Source organism: Athene cunicularia, assembly GCF_003259725.1.
Source record: "Athene cunicularia isolate RWA chromosome 20 unlocalized genomic scaffold, athCun1 chr20_part1, whole genome shotgun sequence".
Taxonomy (NCBI): Eukaryota; Metazoa; Chordata; class Aves; order Strigiformes; family Strigidae; genus Athene; species Athene cunicularia.
Genome location: NW_020799125.1, coordinates 3,874,115 through 3,890,105, shown reverse-complemented (window position 1 = coordinate 3,890,105; position 15,991 = coordinate 3,874,115). Strand labels below are relative to the sequence as shown.

At 39.0% G+C, this 15,991-nt stretch overlaps 2 protein-coding genes across 4 annotated transcripts; one reads left to right on the top strand and one right to left on the bottom strand.

Annotated features, from left to right (window-relative positions):
- Positions 1-226: 226 nt before the first annotated feature.
- Positions 227-8,556, top strand: NELFCD (negative elongation factor complex member C/D). Of its 3 annotated transcripts, XM_026862198.1 has the most exons (14): positions 232-447; positions 634-743; positions 1,782-1,891; positions 2,212-2,319; positions 2,885-3,037; positions 3,791-3,921; positions 4,339-4,504; positions 5,098-5,232; positions 5,759-5,898; positions 6,596-6,710; positions 7,065-7,160; positions 7,384-7,524; positions 7,888-8,017; positions 8,414-8,556. In XM_026862198.1, the coding sequence occupies exons 1-14, from the start codon at positions 416-418 to the stop codon at positions 8,446-8,448; spliced, it is 1,602 nt and encodes a 533-aa protein (XP_026717999.1). In that variant the 5' UTR covers positions 232-415; the 3' UTR covers positions 8,449-8,556. The 3 variants fall into 3 exon arrangements, with proteins under 3 accessions (XP_026717998.1, XP_026717999.1, XP_026718000.1); XM_026862197.1 differs by lacking the exon at positions 8,414-8,556 and having other exon boundaries at positions 227-447; positions 7,888-8,407; XM_026862199.1 differs by lacking the exons at positions 232-447; positions 1,782-1,891; positions 8,414-8,556 and having other exon boundaries at positions 632-743; positions 7,888-8,407.
- A 2,506-nt stretch (positions 8,557-11,062) lies between these two features.
- Positions 11,063-15,966, bottom strand: CTSZ (cathepsin Z; the record flags this gene model as incomplete). Its single annotated transcript, XM_026862307.1, has 5 exons — positions 11,063-12,004; positions 12,467-12,629; positions 12,886-13,036; positions 13,665-13,844; positions 15,657-15,966. Coding segments are annotated over 5 exons (918 nt in total), but the record flags the coding sequence as incomplete, so codon positions are not given.
- Between the last annotated feature and the right edge of the window lie 25 nt (positions 15,967-15,991).

Genomic DNA, 15,991 nt, shown 5'->3' with positions numbered 1-15,991 from the left:
GGGGGGCCGGCGGCAGCTGCCGGGCCCTCTCGCTCTGCGGCCGGGGGGAGCCGCTCGGGTTTCCAAGCGGAGGAGAAAAGCGCCGGGCGTAAAGGGGCCGGGACAGCCTTCCTGTGGTGGGGCCTGGGGCGTGAGCGGGGTAAAACGGAGGAGAGCAGCTGCAAGACGGGGCTTGGTTTTGCGCCTTCTGTGTTTAAGTCGTGTTTGGGTAGTAGCTTGCTGTAGTGACCAGAGGTGTCTGAGTTTCTGTGGGCAAAAATAGCCTAAATATGGGAGTGTAGGGGGGGAACGGGACAAGAGAGGTGGCTGACTTGACTGTGCTTGAAAATAGCAAGACGATGAGGATGGGGAGGGAGAAGATGATGCCGAAGTCCAGCAGGAATGCCTGAAGAAATTTTCAACCCCTGACTATATAATGGAGCCGTCTATATTTAACACGCTAAAGAGGTGAGTGTAACCTTATTGTGTGTGTTACGGTGTACGTTCAGCGTGTTTAGGTGCGGTGTTGTCACTTTGTGTGGAAGCGTGTGTGAAAATGTGTAAATGATGCTATTGTGTTCCCTTTATTTAGAGTTCAGTTGTTTTGTTTTTTAATACAACTTTCAAATAGTTCTTTTGTAATCCTTTCATCAGGTATTTCCAAGCAGGAGGTTCTCCAGAGAATGTTATCCAGCTCCTCTCTGAAAACTACACTGCAGTGGCACAGACTGTAAATTTGCTAGCAGAGTGGCTCATTCAAACAGGTATGATAAGTGATACTGTATAATTTGGGTGTATAGTCTGTCTTTTGTCAGAAATATCTGAATCGGTGGCAAATTTGATCATGCTCAGGAAGTGGATCATTATAAAGTTAACTATCCTGTATGCATATGTGACTCTGTTCTTTATAATAATACATTTATTCCACTCAGAGAATCAGTAATCTGTTCATGAACGTTTTGAAATGCCTACAAACTGCATTATAAAGTGTAATATAGTTGAAGCAACTGCATAGGATTTTTTTTGTTTTCATGCACAAGGGTACTGTTACGTAGATGTTGTTAGCAATACTTGATGCTCTGTAATAGTATTATATAATTAATATTGGAAAAACAATTAACTTATTACTAGCTATTATTTCCTTTTAGTGGATCAGTGGTTAGATGGAAGGTTCTCATACAGATGCCTGTATTCTCTGAGACAAGAATTCTCTGTTACCAGTCTGCTTATGAATTCTTCAATAGCCTCTTGCAGGACATGTTTGACATTATCTTGTGGTCACTTTGCCCCTTAGCTGGTATAAACTTTTGTTGACAAATTATCAGAATTACTATGCTCTGATCTCAGAAATGTAGAACGACTTGTTACTACATTGTATATTGTTTTGTAGTATACTGTCAAAGCTACTGATAGCAAATATATTAAAAGAATGGTCTATACTAAGGTGGGCTTGTGCACCAACCATGGTATCCCTTTTGTGTTTAAGATATGTGCATTTTGGTATTTCTCCCAGTAACAGTCTTGTGAGGTAACTGGCATTGCTGTTTGCATCACTTATGAAGAGAGCAAGAGAAAAGGACTAGTATGACCTGCCTGTGATCCTAAGCATTTAGGAAAAAAGATCAAGAATCTGTAAATTTGTCTGTATCAGTGTGGCTTGACAGTAGAACTGATGGCTCTCCTCTCATTTTCTCTGTGTTGATAAATTTCTGAGTAGTTTCTGTTCTCATTGAAAAATTTAAGATGTTGCTGCCATGTTTGATTGGATTGCATCTGCCAAGTCTTTTGTTCCTTCTATACAGGTGTTGAGCCAGTGCAAGTTCAGGAGACTGTAGAAAACCATTTAAAGAGCTTACTTATCAAGCATTTTGACCCTCGGAAAGCAGATTCCATCTTTACAGAGGAAGGAGAGGTGTGCATGGAATCCGTGTTGCTATCTCTACCTGAGTGGATCCTACACAGACGTCTTCATCTGATGGAGTAGTAGATGGTGGGGGAAGGGAAATTGTATCTTCAAAGCTCTTTAGTTAAGAAATAAGTGGTGTCAGAAAACCAACTGTATCCCACTGGAGTCCTCAGAGGCTTAGAGAACTTTGAACTCATCCTCCTTTGTAATAAAGTTCTGTATAACAACTCACAGGAGGTTTACCTGAGAGGTAAAAGGCTTACTTTTAGTGATCTTGACAACTAGTTATTCCTTACGTTTCTCTCTATTACTCTGATCTTTTTCAGACTCCAGCCTGGCTTGAGCAAATGATAGCACATACTACATGGAGAGATCTCTTTTACAAGTTGGCAGAAGCCCATCCCGACTGTTTAATGCTTAATTTTACTGTGAAGGTAGTATTAAGTCTAATAAATGAGAATATCCAGAAAGGGCTCTTTGTTCTGGCATCACATACTGGCTGTGGTGTTCCCTGTATCTTTTATGTATTCTTGCTAATACTGCTTATTCAGATGTCAGAACACTACAGGTACACATCGGTGGGAGGAATTGTGTTACAGGTTGCAAGTAGTAAGTGTAGTTTCCCAGTTTGAATTATTCCTTTTTGAGTTTTTTGTTGTGTTGATGCTTGGGGTTTTTTTTCTCTTAGATCTGTAATTGAAAAATCTGGCTTTCTGATGTAGTGGAACATTTCAGTTTTTTACCTTCCTATGACAGGGAAAGAATGTTATATCTTGCCGTGCTCTAAAATATTCTTATATCCTGTGGTTTACTTCTCTTTTGCTACATCTCTATCAGTTACCTTTCCTGTAGTCTAAAAGATGTTACAGTTAGTGTACACAGTCAGTTAGTGTACACAGAGGCAAATCTTACATTCTCTGTGTTCTTCCGTATTTGTTAGGATATCTGAAATACAGATGCAAATAATACAGGTTTTCTGTGATGCTTTTCTTTTTATAGCTTATATCTGATGCTGGATATCAAGGGGAAATAACCAGTGTTTCAACAGCATGTCAGCAACTAGAAGTATTTTCCAGAGTCCTGCGTACATCTCTGGCAACAATTTTAGATGGAGGAGAAGAAAACCTTGAAAAAAACCTCCCTGAGTTTGCTGTAAGGCTTTTTGGTTTTTTTTCTTTTTATGTGGAAAGAAAATGGTAGTTTCCTTTCTGGTTAGTATATACAAATCATTTTAGGATTGTGAAGAATCTTGACATCTTATCAACTCTTACAAAATCTTATGGAGAGAAGGTATATCTGAGTTTAAAACCCCAAAATTTATGCTTTTCGCTCATTCTGTGACTATGAATTCTTTGGGTTGCTTACGTGACACTTCTTACATTTATTGAATGGATTGTAAAAAGGTGAAGGTACAACTGTTGTCTTTCACATTTAATTCAAGATCTAAAGATCGGTCTAGTCAATCCCTTGGCAAATTAAAGTAATCCTTTTATCATCCATGTCAGTGTGAAAGTTGCCACCTGAAACAACCCAGCATATGTTCTGAGTGGTGAAATAGCATAATGACTTTCAGATGGCTTTGTACTTCTCTTACTTTCTCTGCAACATTTAATAAGTACTAAGTGTAAGTAGGATAGAATTTTTTCTCAGTTTTGACATTCAGGAAACAGAAGTTCGCAATTTAGCCATTTCTTCTTGCATGGTATCAGTGCATAGTGATATAGTGGGTTTCTGTACTTTCTTCTTGGCTGTTGTATTTGTTTTCTTGTTTAGTTGTTTGTGGTTTTTTTTTTCTTTTGATTAGTAGATTTTAGTTGAATCCTTGGTATTACAGCAGTGTAATCACAGAAGCATACTTGAGTGTTTCTTGTTGATTGGTAAGATTTTTGATGTGTGCTTTCACAGAAGATGGTGTGCCACGGAGAACACACTTACCTTTTTGCTCAATCTATGATGTCCATATTAGCTCAAGAAGAGCAAGGAGGGTCAGCTGTCCGACGGATTGCTCAGGAGGTTCAGCGATATGCTCATGAGAAGTAAGTGGGAGTTATATTATTAGTGAAATGTAAGTTGCTGGAATTTATAAACTGCTGGGTTTTGCTTATTATTGATTGCCTTTTACCAGCAAAAGGAGAATTCTTAACTGCAACAGAGCAGTTCTTGTAGCAGGCTTTAACTTGTAGAAAAACAGAAAAATGCAATATTCTGTACTGGGAGAGCTGAAATCAGAAGAGCAAAGCATTGAAGTTTGTCTGTTGAAAAATATGTATTTATTATTCTACAAACATTTTAGAAACAAACAAGGGAAATACAGGTTGATTTCTGTAATTACCCAGGATAAGAGGTTCTGCCCTAAGGCATTACACTCCATAGGACATGCCCTGTTACTCAGTGAATCTAAAACTAAAATGTCCAGGTTAATAAGTTGCTATGTATGTTTACTCTTCACCTAGGGGCCACGATGCTAGTCAGATCACTTTAGCATTGGGTACTGCAGCCTCCTATCCTCGAGCGTGTCAAGCTCTTGGTGCGATGTTGTCCAAAGGAGCTCTGAATCCAGCAGATATCACTGTCCTGTTCAAAATGTTTACAAGCATGGACCCACCTCCAGTAGAACTGGTTTGTAGTTATCTTTTTATAACCTCTGAAACTTCTATTACAGTAGCACTCAGAAATGTGAGGTCTTGTGCTAAGTGTTGTATTGACACAAAATAGAAGTTAGCACTCGGACTCATCCCTCTGCAATTTTAAGTAACATCTAAATGTGAAACTACTACTTGTATTCTATTTTGCATTAGCTTCTTGAGTTTTGTTAATCATTCCAAGTTGTTTTTTTACATAATTAGATTAATTAAAGAACTTCTCCATAAGAGATAAAGATGTTAAGGAATTAATTAACATATTTTAACAAAAACTAAAAAATTTTAAAAACCCATGAAGTTTTGCAATTTCTTGTAAGAAGGCCTAAGTGTCACATTTCACCTTTCTCGCTGCCTTGTTCTAGTGTGGGTTCTGGTAACAAATGGTGGCTTTTAGATACTTTAACAATATAGGGTTTTTTTTCCTTTCTGTCAAAAGTATGGGTCTCTTCAGAAAACTGGCTAACCTACTCAAGGGGGATGTGTTATATCTCTTTCTATGCAAGGTGTATCAGAAGTATTTTTAGACACCTCCCATAATTTTCAGGCTCTAATAAACCATTTTTTTCACAGATTCGTGTACCTGCCTTTCTGGACCTCTTCATGCAGTCATTGTTTAAGCCAGGTGCTAAGATCAACCAGGACCACAAACATAAATACATTCACATACTGGCATACGCAGCCAGTGTAGTAGAGATGTGGAAAAAGGTAACGTTCACTTCTGTGAATAACTATTTTTACCTGCAGTGGCCTGACTGAGCTGAAGTATGTATGGTTGTGAAGTTGCTCAGTTTAAAATAACATAGTTGGCTTGATTTACTTATTTTAATATGAAGTGTTTCTGTTTTCAACTGAAATGAAAAAATGTGGATCCTGATGAACAAATAACACTAAAAGCCTGAGTGCACTTGAGTGTTTTTACTCTCTTCCCCCACCTCCCCCAAAGGTTATCAGTAGCAGTTCTGTGCTACTAGAACCATATGTGCTTTTTTCAGAGAAAGAGGAATGTAATTCTGTGAAGTGGATAAAGTAATTCTTAGGGAATTAAATAAAGCAAACATCATTGGACTTCAGGTCATTGATAATTAGATTCAAATCCAAGTTTCAGAAGAACTGAGTTTTGAGAAACTTGATGTAATCTTAGGCCTATTTCAGGTTGCAATTCCTTTCCTTAAATAATCAAAGACATCCAGTATATTCACATCTCTTGCATACAAACTTTGCAATTTTTCAGAACAAGAGAGTCAGCATAAACAAGGATGAACTCAAGTCAACTTCAAAAGCCATTGAAACTGTTCACAATCTGTGTTGCAATGAGAACAAAGGAGCATCAGAGTTGGTTGCAGAACTGAGCACGCTCTATCAGTGCATCAGGTGAGCAGAGAGACTGGTCCCAAGCTTCAGTTGTTGGAAGAAAAGTGTTATTTTGTTTAGGAGAGGCAGTACTGCTAAAGGGAAGTGTGTTGGTGGGCTGCTCTATAAGAGCATTCTACATCATTGTAGAATAGTCAAGATGTACAATTCTGAATTTCAGACCACATCTGACTCTTTAGAATTTCTCATGAGGACATAAATTCTGGCTTTCACTGAGAACTTGTCCTACTTGTGTCACAGAACATGCTTACACATTACTTTATCTTCCTAATAATTCTTTCCTAGCAATAGATGTGTCCATTTTTCTCCTCTTAAAAGTATGAAATAGCAGATATTGAATGAACCGGAACAAACTTGGTGCATACATAAATTGTTGCCTATTTTTTTTGCAGTTTATGCTGAGCGTGGAGTGTCTTTTAGAAACAATTTTTCCTCCAGCGTATCTTTTTTTTTTCTTTTTCTTCTTCCCCCTTGATGAAAACTACTCTTGATATGAAGGCAACTTCTCAAGCTAAACTTTTTGAGCTTTATGAATTCTGCTCTAAGTTAAACTAACTCTAGCAACCATTAGAATATACTGATGTTTTTTAATGTAATGTGAATTTGTTGTTGTTGTTGTTCTAGGGTTTTTGGTTGTTGGTTTCTTGTTTGTTTTGGTTTTTAAGCTCCTGTGCTAAAGTGATGTCTCTTTCTGTAGGTTCCCAGTGGTGGCAATGGGCGTATTAAAGTGGGTGGATTGGACAGTGTCAGAACCACGATACTTCCAGCTGCAGACTGATCACACTCCAGTTCATCTGGCGTTATTGGATGAGGTAAAAGTGTACATAAAGAGTACATAAAGTGTATGTAAAGTGTACATAAGGAGTAAGAACAGTTTTGATGCCTGTAACTGGATATGCATGAATTTTACTGAATGCCTATCATTTGCAGAACGTCAGAAAATATATAGAGATTAATCTCTTTCTATTCAGAGTGAATTATTTGGTTTTGTCAGCTCAGCATTATTTACGCTAGGAAAATGTAGGCGTCAAAGAAAGAAATGGAATACTTTTCTACAAGAATGCACATCTGGCACTGAACATCAATATAAATTTGTCTAATAAAGACTGGTGCACTAGTTTTTAAATTGAAGTTCTGAGGATCTGACTTTCCTGTCTTGTTTGCAGATCAGTACATGCCATCAGCTGCTTCATCCCCAAGTTCTACAACTTCTTGTCAAGCTCTTTGAAACAGAACATTCGCAGCTTGATGTGATGGAGCAGGTGATTCTCAAAGGATTCAGTATTTGTGTTCCTTTGTATTAGTTACACTTACTCAAGATAATAGCTTTTGCTGTCGTAGCAGTTCTGAGAGTTTAATTTAGGAATATGGTCACGGTTAGAACATAACATAGCAGATACTGAATCAATAAAAATGAGCAGTAGAAATTGAACACTTCTGAGAGGAATTTCTAATCTGTTGGTTCTTCCCTCCTTGCACTATCAGCTGGAATTGAAGAAGACTCTCTTGGATAGAATGGTGCACTTACTCAGTCGAGGATATGTCCTGCCTGTCGTCAGCTATATCCGCAAATGCCTGGAGAAGCTAGATACAGATATCTCTCTCATCAGATACTTTGTTACAGAGGTCAGCAGCAAAAAATGTGTTTACTAACATATAAACTTCAATGTCAGTTGTATTAGAATATTAAATCAGCTGGCCTCATAGTCAAAAATAATTCCAGATATGAGATCAGATTCTGAGCAATATATGTAATACCAGTATTCACTAGGATGTGACTTAGTCCCACTGACTCCTGACTTCAGAAAGTATTAAGGCACTGGGTAGAGTACCACAAGAATACATAATTAATTACTTCTATGGAGAACAAGAGATCTTAAGTGCAACTGCCAGTATGCTTTATGCTTTCAAAAGTAGTACCAACAATATTTGATTCACTCTACTACCCCTCTAACTGGAAGAATAATCCATTTTTGTCGGCTGTTTCAGGTGCTTGATGTGATTGCTCCTCCATATACCTCAGACTTTGTACACCTTTTTCTTCCAATCTTGGAGAATGAAAGTATTGCAGGTACTATTAAAACAGAAGGTGAACATGATCCTGTCACTGAATTTATAGGTGAGTCACATTTATTCCTTACACTCCTGCTTCCATTTGTTTTTGTTACAACTTAAAAATAATGTTTGGGGGGGTATTGCTAAAAATCGGAATGCCTGCTAGATATTTCCACTGCTAACTTCCCTTTTAGGAGCCTTTGTTTAGCAATTTACCTTTGATGAAGAATCTCTGGGTAGTAGTGAGGAACTTGGAGACAAAAACTGTTTTTTGAGAACTAGCACTGTAGTAAGGAAAGGACAGAAAGGGAAGTAGTCTGTCATAATACACTCCTCTCCTAAAACAAAAACATGTCGTGACCCTAAAATCCTGATTATTTACATATTACAGAAATCCACATGCAAACAGATGAATCATTAATGCACTGAACATTTTATCTTTTTTTTTTTTTCTTTTAAGCTCATTGCAAATCTAACTTTATTATGATGAACTAAGCAGTGGAAAATATCAAGAATGATCACTACTTTGCCATACTCTCCATAAGTAAGGTTCTATAAATGGGCAACACAGCAGAGAGGAAAAAAAAAACCAAAAAACCCAAACCCAACAAACCCAAAACAAAGAAGAAAAGGCATTTGATTGACTTGCATGGTGACCTTGAGCTTCATATGTGAGGACTGTTCATGTAATTTGGAAAATGGAATAATACTGAAGGATTTTCTTTTACACAAATCAGTATAACTCTGAATATTCTGAAGGACAGAAACAGATTTACTTCAAAGAATTATTGTGATTACTTGCAGAATGTCAGTGATTTTTTTGTGTAATACACAAAACCTAAGAATGGGGAAGGTAGTTCCTGCTAAAAACACTCTGCAGATAGTTTTCTGAAGACTAGATCTTGAATGCTCTAGGTTTTGATGTTGCGAGTTGTAAAAAAACAATGTGTGATTAGCTCTGTGCTGCAGAGAAGCCACAATGCCTCTTTCTCATGTTTGCATTATATTAGAATTCTAAATATCCTACATATTTACTGCTATGAAAAAAAATGTTTTATGTAACACAAGTGGGGTTGTAACAATCAAGGTTAGTTTTGTATAAACAGATGAATCCTATGTGAGCGTGTTACCTTTCAGAATCTATTTTTTGTTAAATAGATGCATCAGGTGTTACTGGTAAGTTTCATTACCATGTCAGAATTCTACTGCTGTCCAAAAATATGAATGTGTGCAGAAATTTCATTACTGCTTGTTGTGGCTTGTTTTTTATACTTACCTCTACTCTGTCCTGGTTGATGCCAAACAGTGGGGGATACACCCAAGATTATAATTTACCTTTAAATAAAGGTGTCTTTTCCAGAGATTTTTTTTTCAGTTTCATTAAGACCACTCTTTCTGTTCATTGAGTTGGATTTCTCTTTGTACAGGCAAATACGGTTTGTTTAAAAATGAGGGATAGAGACAAGCCCATTGTGCTTTTTCAAGCACCTCTCTTTTCTGAAGAATCTGCTTTCTAAAAGACACTGGTGTTTTAAGTCCAACTGGATGTAAATTTAAAAAGGAAATTATTTTGTTCTCTGTTGTCAGTGACTCATGAATGGGAACTCTAAGCCACTGTGATAATTCTTGAGACAGCAGCCAATTGTATAGATTATTAACTCCTTACAAAAAGGAGTGCATCCTCCCTTTCCTCAGCATACATGACTGAGCTTATCCTAGTACCACTTACAGTGCTCTAATCAACTTAAAGGACAGTCTGAAACGGGCCAAAGTTGCTTCTGTGGCAGCTGTTCTGAACTTTGCATATCTTTGAGTAGAAGATGTACTGGCATTCCAGCTAACTCTCACTATTCAAGCTTGCATGAGACTTACTTTTTTTGTAACACTGTAAGTAAAATTAGCATACGTATTTGGCTTTTTGTAGCCCCTGACATCCTTTCTTTGTGGAATTAACTACAGAAATAATTCACCCTACAGAGCTTCATTTTAGGATGTATCCTTGTATCATGTTTTAGTGGTAAGAGCAGTTTCTTCCTGTGTCCACTGCAAATCTGCCAGCTGTTTCAACAAGGTCTTCTTTTGCTCTCTTCTGTGTTCAAGCTTGGTATCTCCTCCTCTAAAAACACATGAGCTCCTCTGCACCTGTCCTTGGAGATGATTTTTCACTACTAAAAGCTTCCATGATGATCAGGATCAGCATACTACCAGGTTCATATCTCGGTGGAACTTAAGTTAGTTACAGCAGGCACTGCAGCTTGGCGGAATTAATCCTTATTGGCACTATCGAGTCATTTTGCCATGGTAAAGCAAAGCCAAGGAGACAGATGGAATTCTGTCTTTTGCTTAGATTTAAATGTGTAGTATTTTCTCACATGCTTAAGAGGTGAATGGTGGATGAGAGATGATAAAATACTTAATCAAGAGTATGATTCTTGTATTTATGAAGCCACATTAACCAGAAAAGCAATCTTTGAAGTTGCCTAGTTTATTAGAATGACCTAACCTCAGGTCTGAAACTGTCCTTACTGTCACAATACTAAAAGCTGTGCTGTTCAAAACATAAACGATCAGAATTGCACACCATCACTGTAGATACCAGCAGTCTTACTCTTTTATGGATATTCACTGTTCTGCCAAACCTATCCTGATTAGGAGCAGACTCCTTTCACAGATAAAACCAAGCTAAGTCACAGAAACTACCAACTAGGAGGTAACAGATAATAGAGACAGTTTCTGAAAATGTCTATTCTTCTGTACCACTAAAAAGCTTTAACTCAGAGGATGGTTTATGGAAGGTTTTGGTGATTTGACATTTAATAGTGGTGTTCTACAGCTTCTGAATGTTTCTTCTCTCCCTTGCTTGAAGTTGGATGCTTCCTTCTGTAACATATCTTAATTTCAAGTGTGGGTAAAGGTAGCATAATTTAACTTGAATTATTGTTTGAACTGTGATATTTGCTAAATAGACTGTGTTGTTAACCAGCCCTTTTGCAAGAAAAAGTCCAGTAAAAGCTGGGTAAGCTTTGGGTAGCTGGTCTGACATGAGACTGCTTATTAGGTACAACACTAGAATATTTATGAATAAGCTCACAATACACATACAGTCATGTAAGAGAAAGTCTGTTTATTAAATGCAATTAACAAGGCCAGTTAGTTAGTAACATTTGATATGGCACTGATTTGCCACTTAAAACTGAACCAGTTACTAAGGAAGAGAATTTGCTACCTTTCTTAAAGTGAGTGAAGAGGTAAGGGTTGTGGTAACTTATGCTTTGCCTCTTTAGGAGAAAAATAGCACAGCCAATCACATACTGAAGCAAGGAATTTGAGCAAATACAAGACTAAATAACTAAGTGTTTAGACTTTGTCTTTTAATGAAAGTAATTCCTGTTGTATCATTGTAGTTGCATAAAAGCAACTGCATTACATGAAACTTCCAACAACATTGTTTCACCAGGATTGGAAACAGAGGAGTTAGGTTTTGAATAAATCATATCCAGACTTTGCTTTGTTTTTTCATCTGCACCACTGAGATACTTGCTCAATACTGTGAGAGAATTTAATATAAGCTCTAGACCCAAATATTGAGTATACTTTTTCCTTCCCAGTATGTCTACATAATTCATATTTTAAAAATATACAGAGATTTACATACAGTTTCTGTGATTAAGTCAATATGATTTAAATACTACACACCAAGGCAGACCACTTTTTTCATGGGTAAAATACTTTTAAGCTGTAAATAATTATCTAAAGGCAGCTCTGTATTTATTTTACTTTGAAGACATTGTGTGTTGCGCTCTGGACTAATTTTGCAGAACTGCCCGATTGTGTTGAACCATGAAAGAGTTTTAGACTGCTGTTCTTTCAAAAGAAGATTGTGCTGGGAAGCTTCCAAACAAAGTAGTTCCTAAACAGAAAGACGTACAATATAGAATCAAGGGAGTACAGCATCTCCATACGCACAGTCCTCTTCAATAGCAAGATTGAACTGTGCTCCTCTTCCACCTTTATATGCACTTGTCACAATTCTCAGCCACCCTCTTTCACCCTGTAAAGAATTAATTTGCATTGTGAATTAGAAAACATAACTATAGAAAATGTAAGCTATTGAGTTTGGTCTGTTGCCAAATATGAATGATTTACATGAATCTAGGAATTCACTCAGATGAAGTATAACACTGGGTTCGCAGGGCAACCTTGTTTAAAGGGGAAAACTGTTTTGATGAATTTACATCCCCCTCATCTATTCCGGGTACGTGACTTGATTTTTGCCTACAAGTAACAGTAATAACAGGAGCTGCGTGCCCGTGGAAGTGATAGTATTTGGGATTGAGTTGACATTACTCAAGTAACTTTGGCTGAATATCCTTCAGATTAGTTTGGTTTAATTTTTTAATTGAAAGTCTAGTTCAAAGAAAGTTTTACTTTTCCTATCCACAGGCTAGCTTCCTGTTTGCAAGTGAAAAACCCCTGTTTCCTCTAAAGTCATTCTGCAAACATGTTTCCTTACCCAAGGTTCACCCCATGAGTTACGAACAATCCAGTATTCTGTTCCATTTTCTACACCCCAGCCAGCCACAGATACAATGTGATTCACCACAGGCGAGGGGTTGTACTCTGTATAAAGTCCTCCAGTGTAAGCATCCAACTTTTCAGTAGCCATTATTCCACAGCTGTAATAAAACAGAGAAAGCTTTTTTCATACAAGGTCATCAGAGCAGGGGCCTGGCTAAAAACCAATCGTTTTTCTCGCATTTTGACTTCAGAGCTCAATTTATCTACAAACAAGCTAAAGTCTGCCTATTAGTGCAGAGCTGCTAACATATGCTAGAGTGGAAAAGTACATACAGTCATTGGACTGAGTTTCAAGTATTTCAATCCCCAAATTGCTAGCAAACACTTTCTACCATTCAAGATTATTTTTTTTACCTAATTGGTCCATTAGTATAGATTTCTGCCATCATTTTTTCTCTTCCACTGACAGACCCGTAGTCAGCAACTTTCCAGAGGGTGTAGTTCTTTATCACATGGCATTCTCCAAAAGTGACACAAGTTCCACACTGGTTAAACTTCTTGCACTCTACAAACCAAAGTGAGATTATCACTGCAAGAGAATGCTTTTCTTCAATGGAATTAATGATTTTTTTTTTTTTTTTTTTTTTTTAACTGATTTGAGGCAGATGTTAATAACTTAAGAGTAATTACTAATACACACACTCTGGTGAATTAAATTCCTTTCTGGAAAACACATTTTAAGTCCCTGCAATCCCTAGTTACTATTCTTTACTTCATAGACATAATTGCTGTGATGAGGAAGTGTTTCGGATGTGCTTCTCTGTAGATACAGAAACTATTCCAGTCATACATGACCAGACAAAGGTTACACTTCTGCTTTGTTTAGCTTGAGGTGACACTTGTAAATATTTCAGTACATTAGAGATTGTATATCACAGACTTAAGAGATTAAGTCAAAACATTTTAGCTGTGCAAACGTGTCTGGGCATGATTTAATGCTACACTGTCTGTCTGAAGTAAAGAGACAGACATGCAGGCCTGTACAGAAAACCTGCTCTGTCAGTCAAACAGCAGGTACTACACTGAAAGGCAGGAATCAGTAAATTGAAAAACCAAGAAACGATTTTTTTTTTCTATATTAAGATCGCTAAACCTGGGATGAAGCCTTCCAGCAAAGCAAATAGGTATCATACTTTGATCCTTAGCTTGGTAGTTGTTGCAGGTCTCATCTGGAATGCCATGGTCATGGGCATACTTCCAAACACCGGAGTGGTCTCCACCTTCACAGGATCCCGCATCAGCACAATCAATCACATTCTGAACAGAGAGGTAGGCAGAAGGCCATGCACCTTTTCTCTTTATGTTGATTCGATCTGTAAGGATACGAAATTAGGTTTTGTTAGTGGAATACATGAGTGGCTACACATTGCAACTAGTGTTAAAACTGTGTCTACTTCATTGAACCTGTAACTGCAGGCAACAGTACTTGTGGTTGGAAAAGCCTCTGTTGACAGGCACATAGCGTGACCTAACTCAGACCAGCAGGCCGAGTTATTATTGTGGGTTTCCATTAGAAGTTTTTTCCATTAAAAACTCAGCAGAAACATGCAGATGAGTAAGATCTGTTTAAAGCCTTGAAGTGCCCTAGACCTCTTTTAATTCAACTCACAGCTTCTGAAAACTTCCAGATCTGTTTCCTGGCTTTGACAGCAAAGAGTTTTCAAACACACATCATAAAACCAGCTCTCACTAGCCTCTTTTACAGGAGTAAAGATTTATGCATAAACCCATGCAGAGAGTCATAAGCCCATGCAGCCCTGGTCTCTGGCTCTGAGACAGTCTTCACAAACTTAAAGTGAGGAAAAGCGTTCAGAGAAGTGTATCTTCACTGTTATGTCAACATCTCACTGTTACCCTGCCATCTCAGACAGGCATCACCACCCTGCTGCCTTATTTTGTCAGAAACAACTAGCTTACCTGACAAAGCCTTCCCAGTGAGTATTTATAAACTGCTTCTCACAGTGCATTAATAGTCTTAACTGATGCCACTGTAGTACTTTTAATCCCATTAGTACTAACAACATTCAGCAATACTTGACAGAACTGGGAGGCATTATCCCAGCCTAGCGTTCTAGCAACAAAAGAAGGAATGAATGTTTTAACTATTCACAGGAGTAAATAAAAAAACACCCTGATTTTTAAAAATTTTATACTTATGCACATACTTGTATACCTATGTACACAACTAAGTTTTAACCAAAGTTACCTAATTAAGAAGTTGCTGTATTTTATCTGTCCTAGTATTTACTACATCATGGCAGGGTTCATGCATGTCTTCATTGTACTGCTTAAGGATGGATCCTTCATGATTCCTGCTGTCTGCTCACATCTGTGTTATCTTCCCATTTCTGCACAGTTTCCTTTATTTCTCCTTCACAGTTAATCCTTTTACAGCCTCCCTGTGCAAACAGTACTTCTGCAGCATGTTACTGTTGCATGCAAATCATCCTGTATTCTCTTTAGAGAAAATATTTCTCCACCTGAAGCAAACCCCTTCTTCCCTTTTCCCAAGAAAAAAGCTGATAGGTATCTGCTGAAGCAGGATTTATCTATGCTGTGGTAATCATTTAATTTCAATGGCAGGGCTCTTGAAGCCAATACCCTGCGGGCCCTTCCCACAAGAGGCAACTTCTTTCACTTCCTCATATCCAGGCACGGAGCAGCCCGTGGCTGCTGCAGATGTAGTGCAGCAGGCTGAGGTACCAGAAAAGGGAAGGAGATTTGATAACTGCATTTGCATCTGCTGCTGCCATCACCACACCTCCTAGAAGAGGGCAGAAGCCCCAGTTCTTACCCCAGGCCCTGACCACTGGCGTAGCAGGAGCGGTGAATGCAGCCCTTCTGCAAACAGCTGTTTAACCAAGCCTGTGTTCCCCCTCACACCATGTGCGAGCGCGGGGACAGCCTCACTCTGACTGCTATTAAAATCAAACCTCCTCGCCTGCAGCTTGGGAATTCCCCCTCTTCCCGGTGCCTTCACAGACACCTCAGCCCCGGGTTTTGCTGTGTAGCCAGCCATGTGGCACCCCGCCGTCACACCAGCTATTTCACAGACGGGCAACAGCGCTTCCTCCGCTTACCAAACCCCGCGGCGGGGGGCGCAGGCAGCGCACCGCCCTGCGTACCTGCGAGGGCGCTGGTGCTGCCGTGGGCCCAGCAGGACCCGCAGTACTGGGGGATGTGCTGGTTCCGCGTGGCGCTGGCGTAGTTGACGCCGTTCACGTCCCTCCAGTCCCAGCTCGCGGGCAGCGCGGAGACGTGCAGGTACTCGTGCGGGCGGGGGTAGCTCCTGCGAGGGGAGGGGTTTTTTTGTTGGGTTTTTGGTTTTTTTGTTTTTAAATCACAGCTCTCGGGCCGTTTCGTAACGCGGCCGCGCGGGTCACGTGACAGCGGGCAGCGTGACCGCTCCCTGCCCGCGCGGCCCCGTGACCGCCACCGCGCCCGCGGAGACCCCCGACAC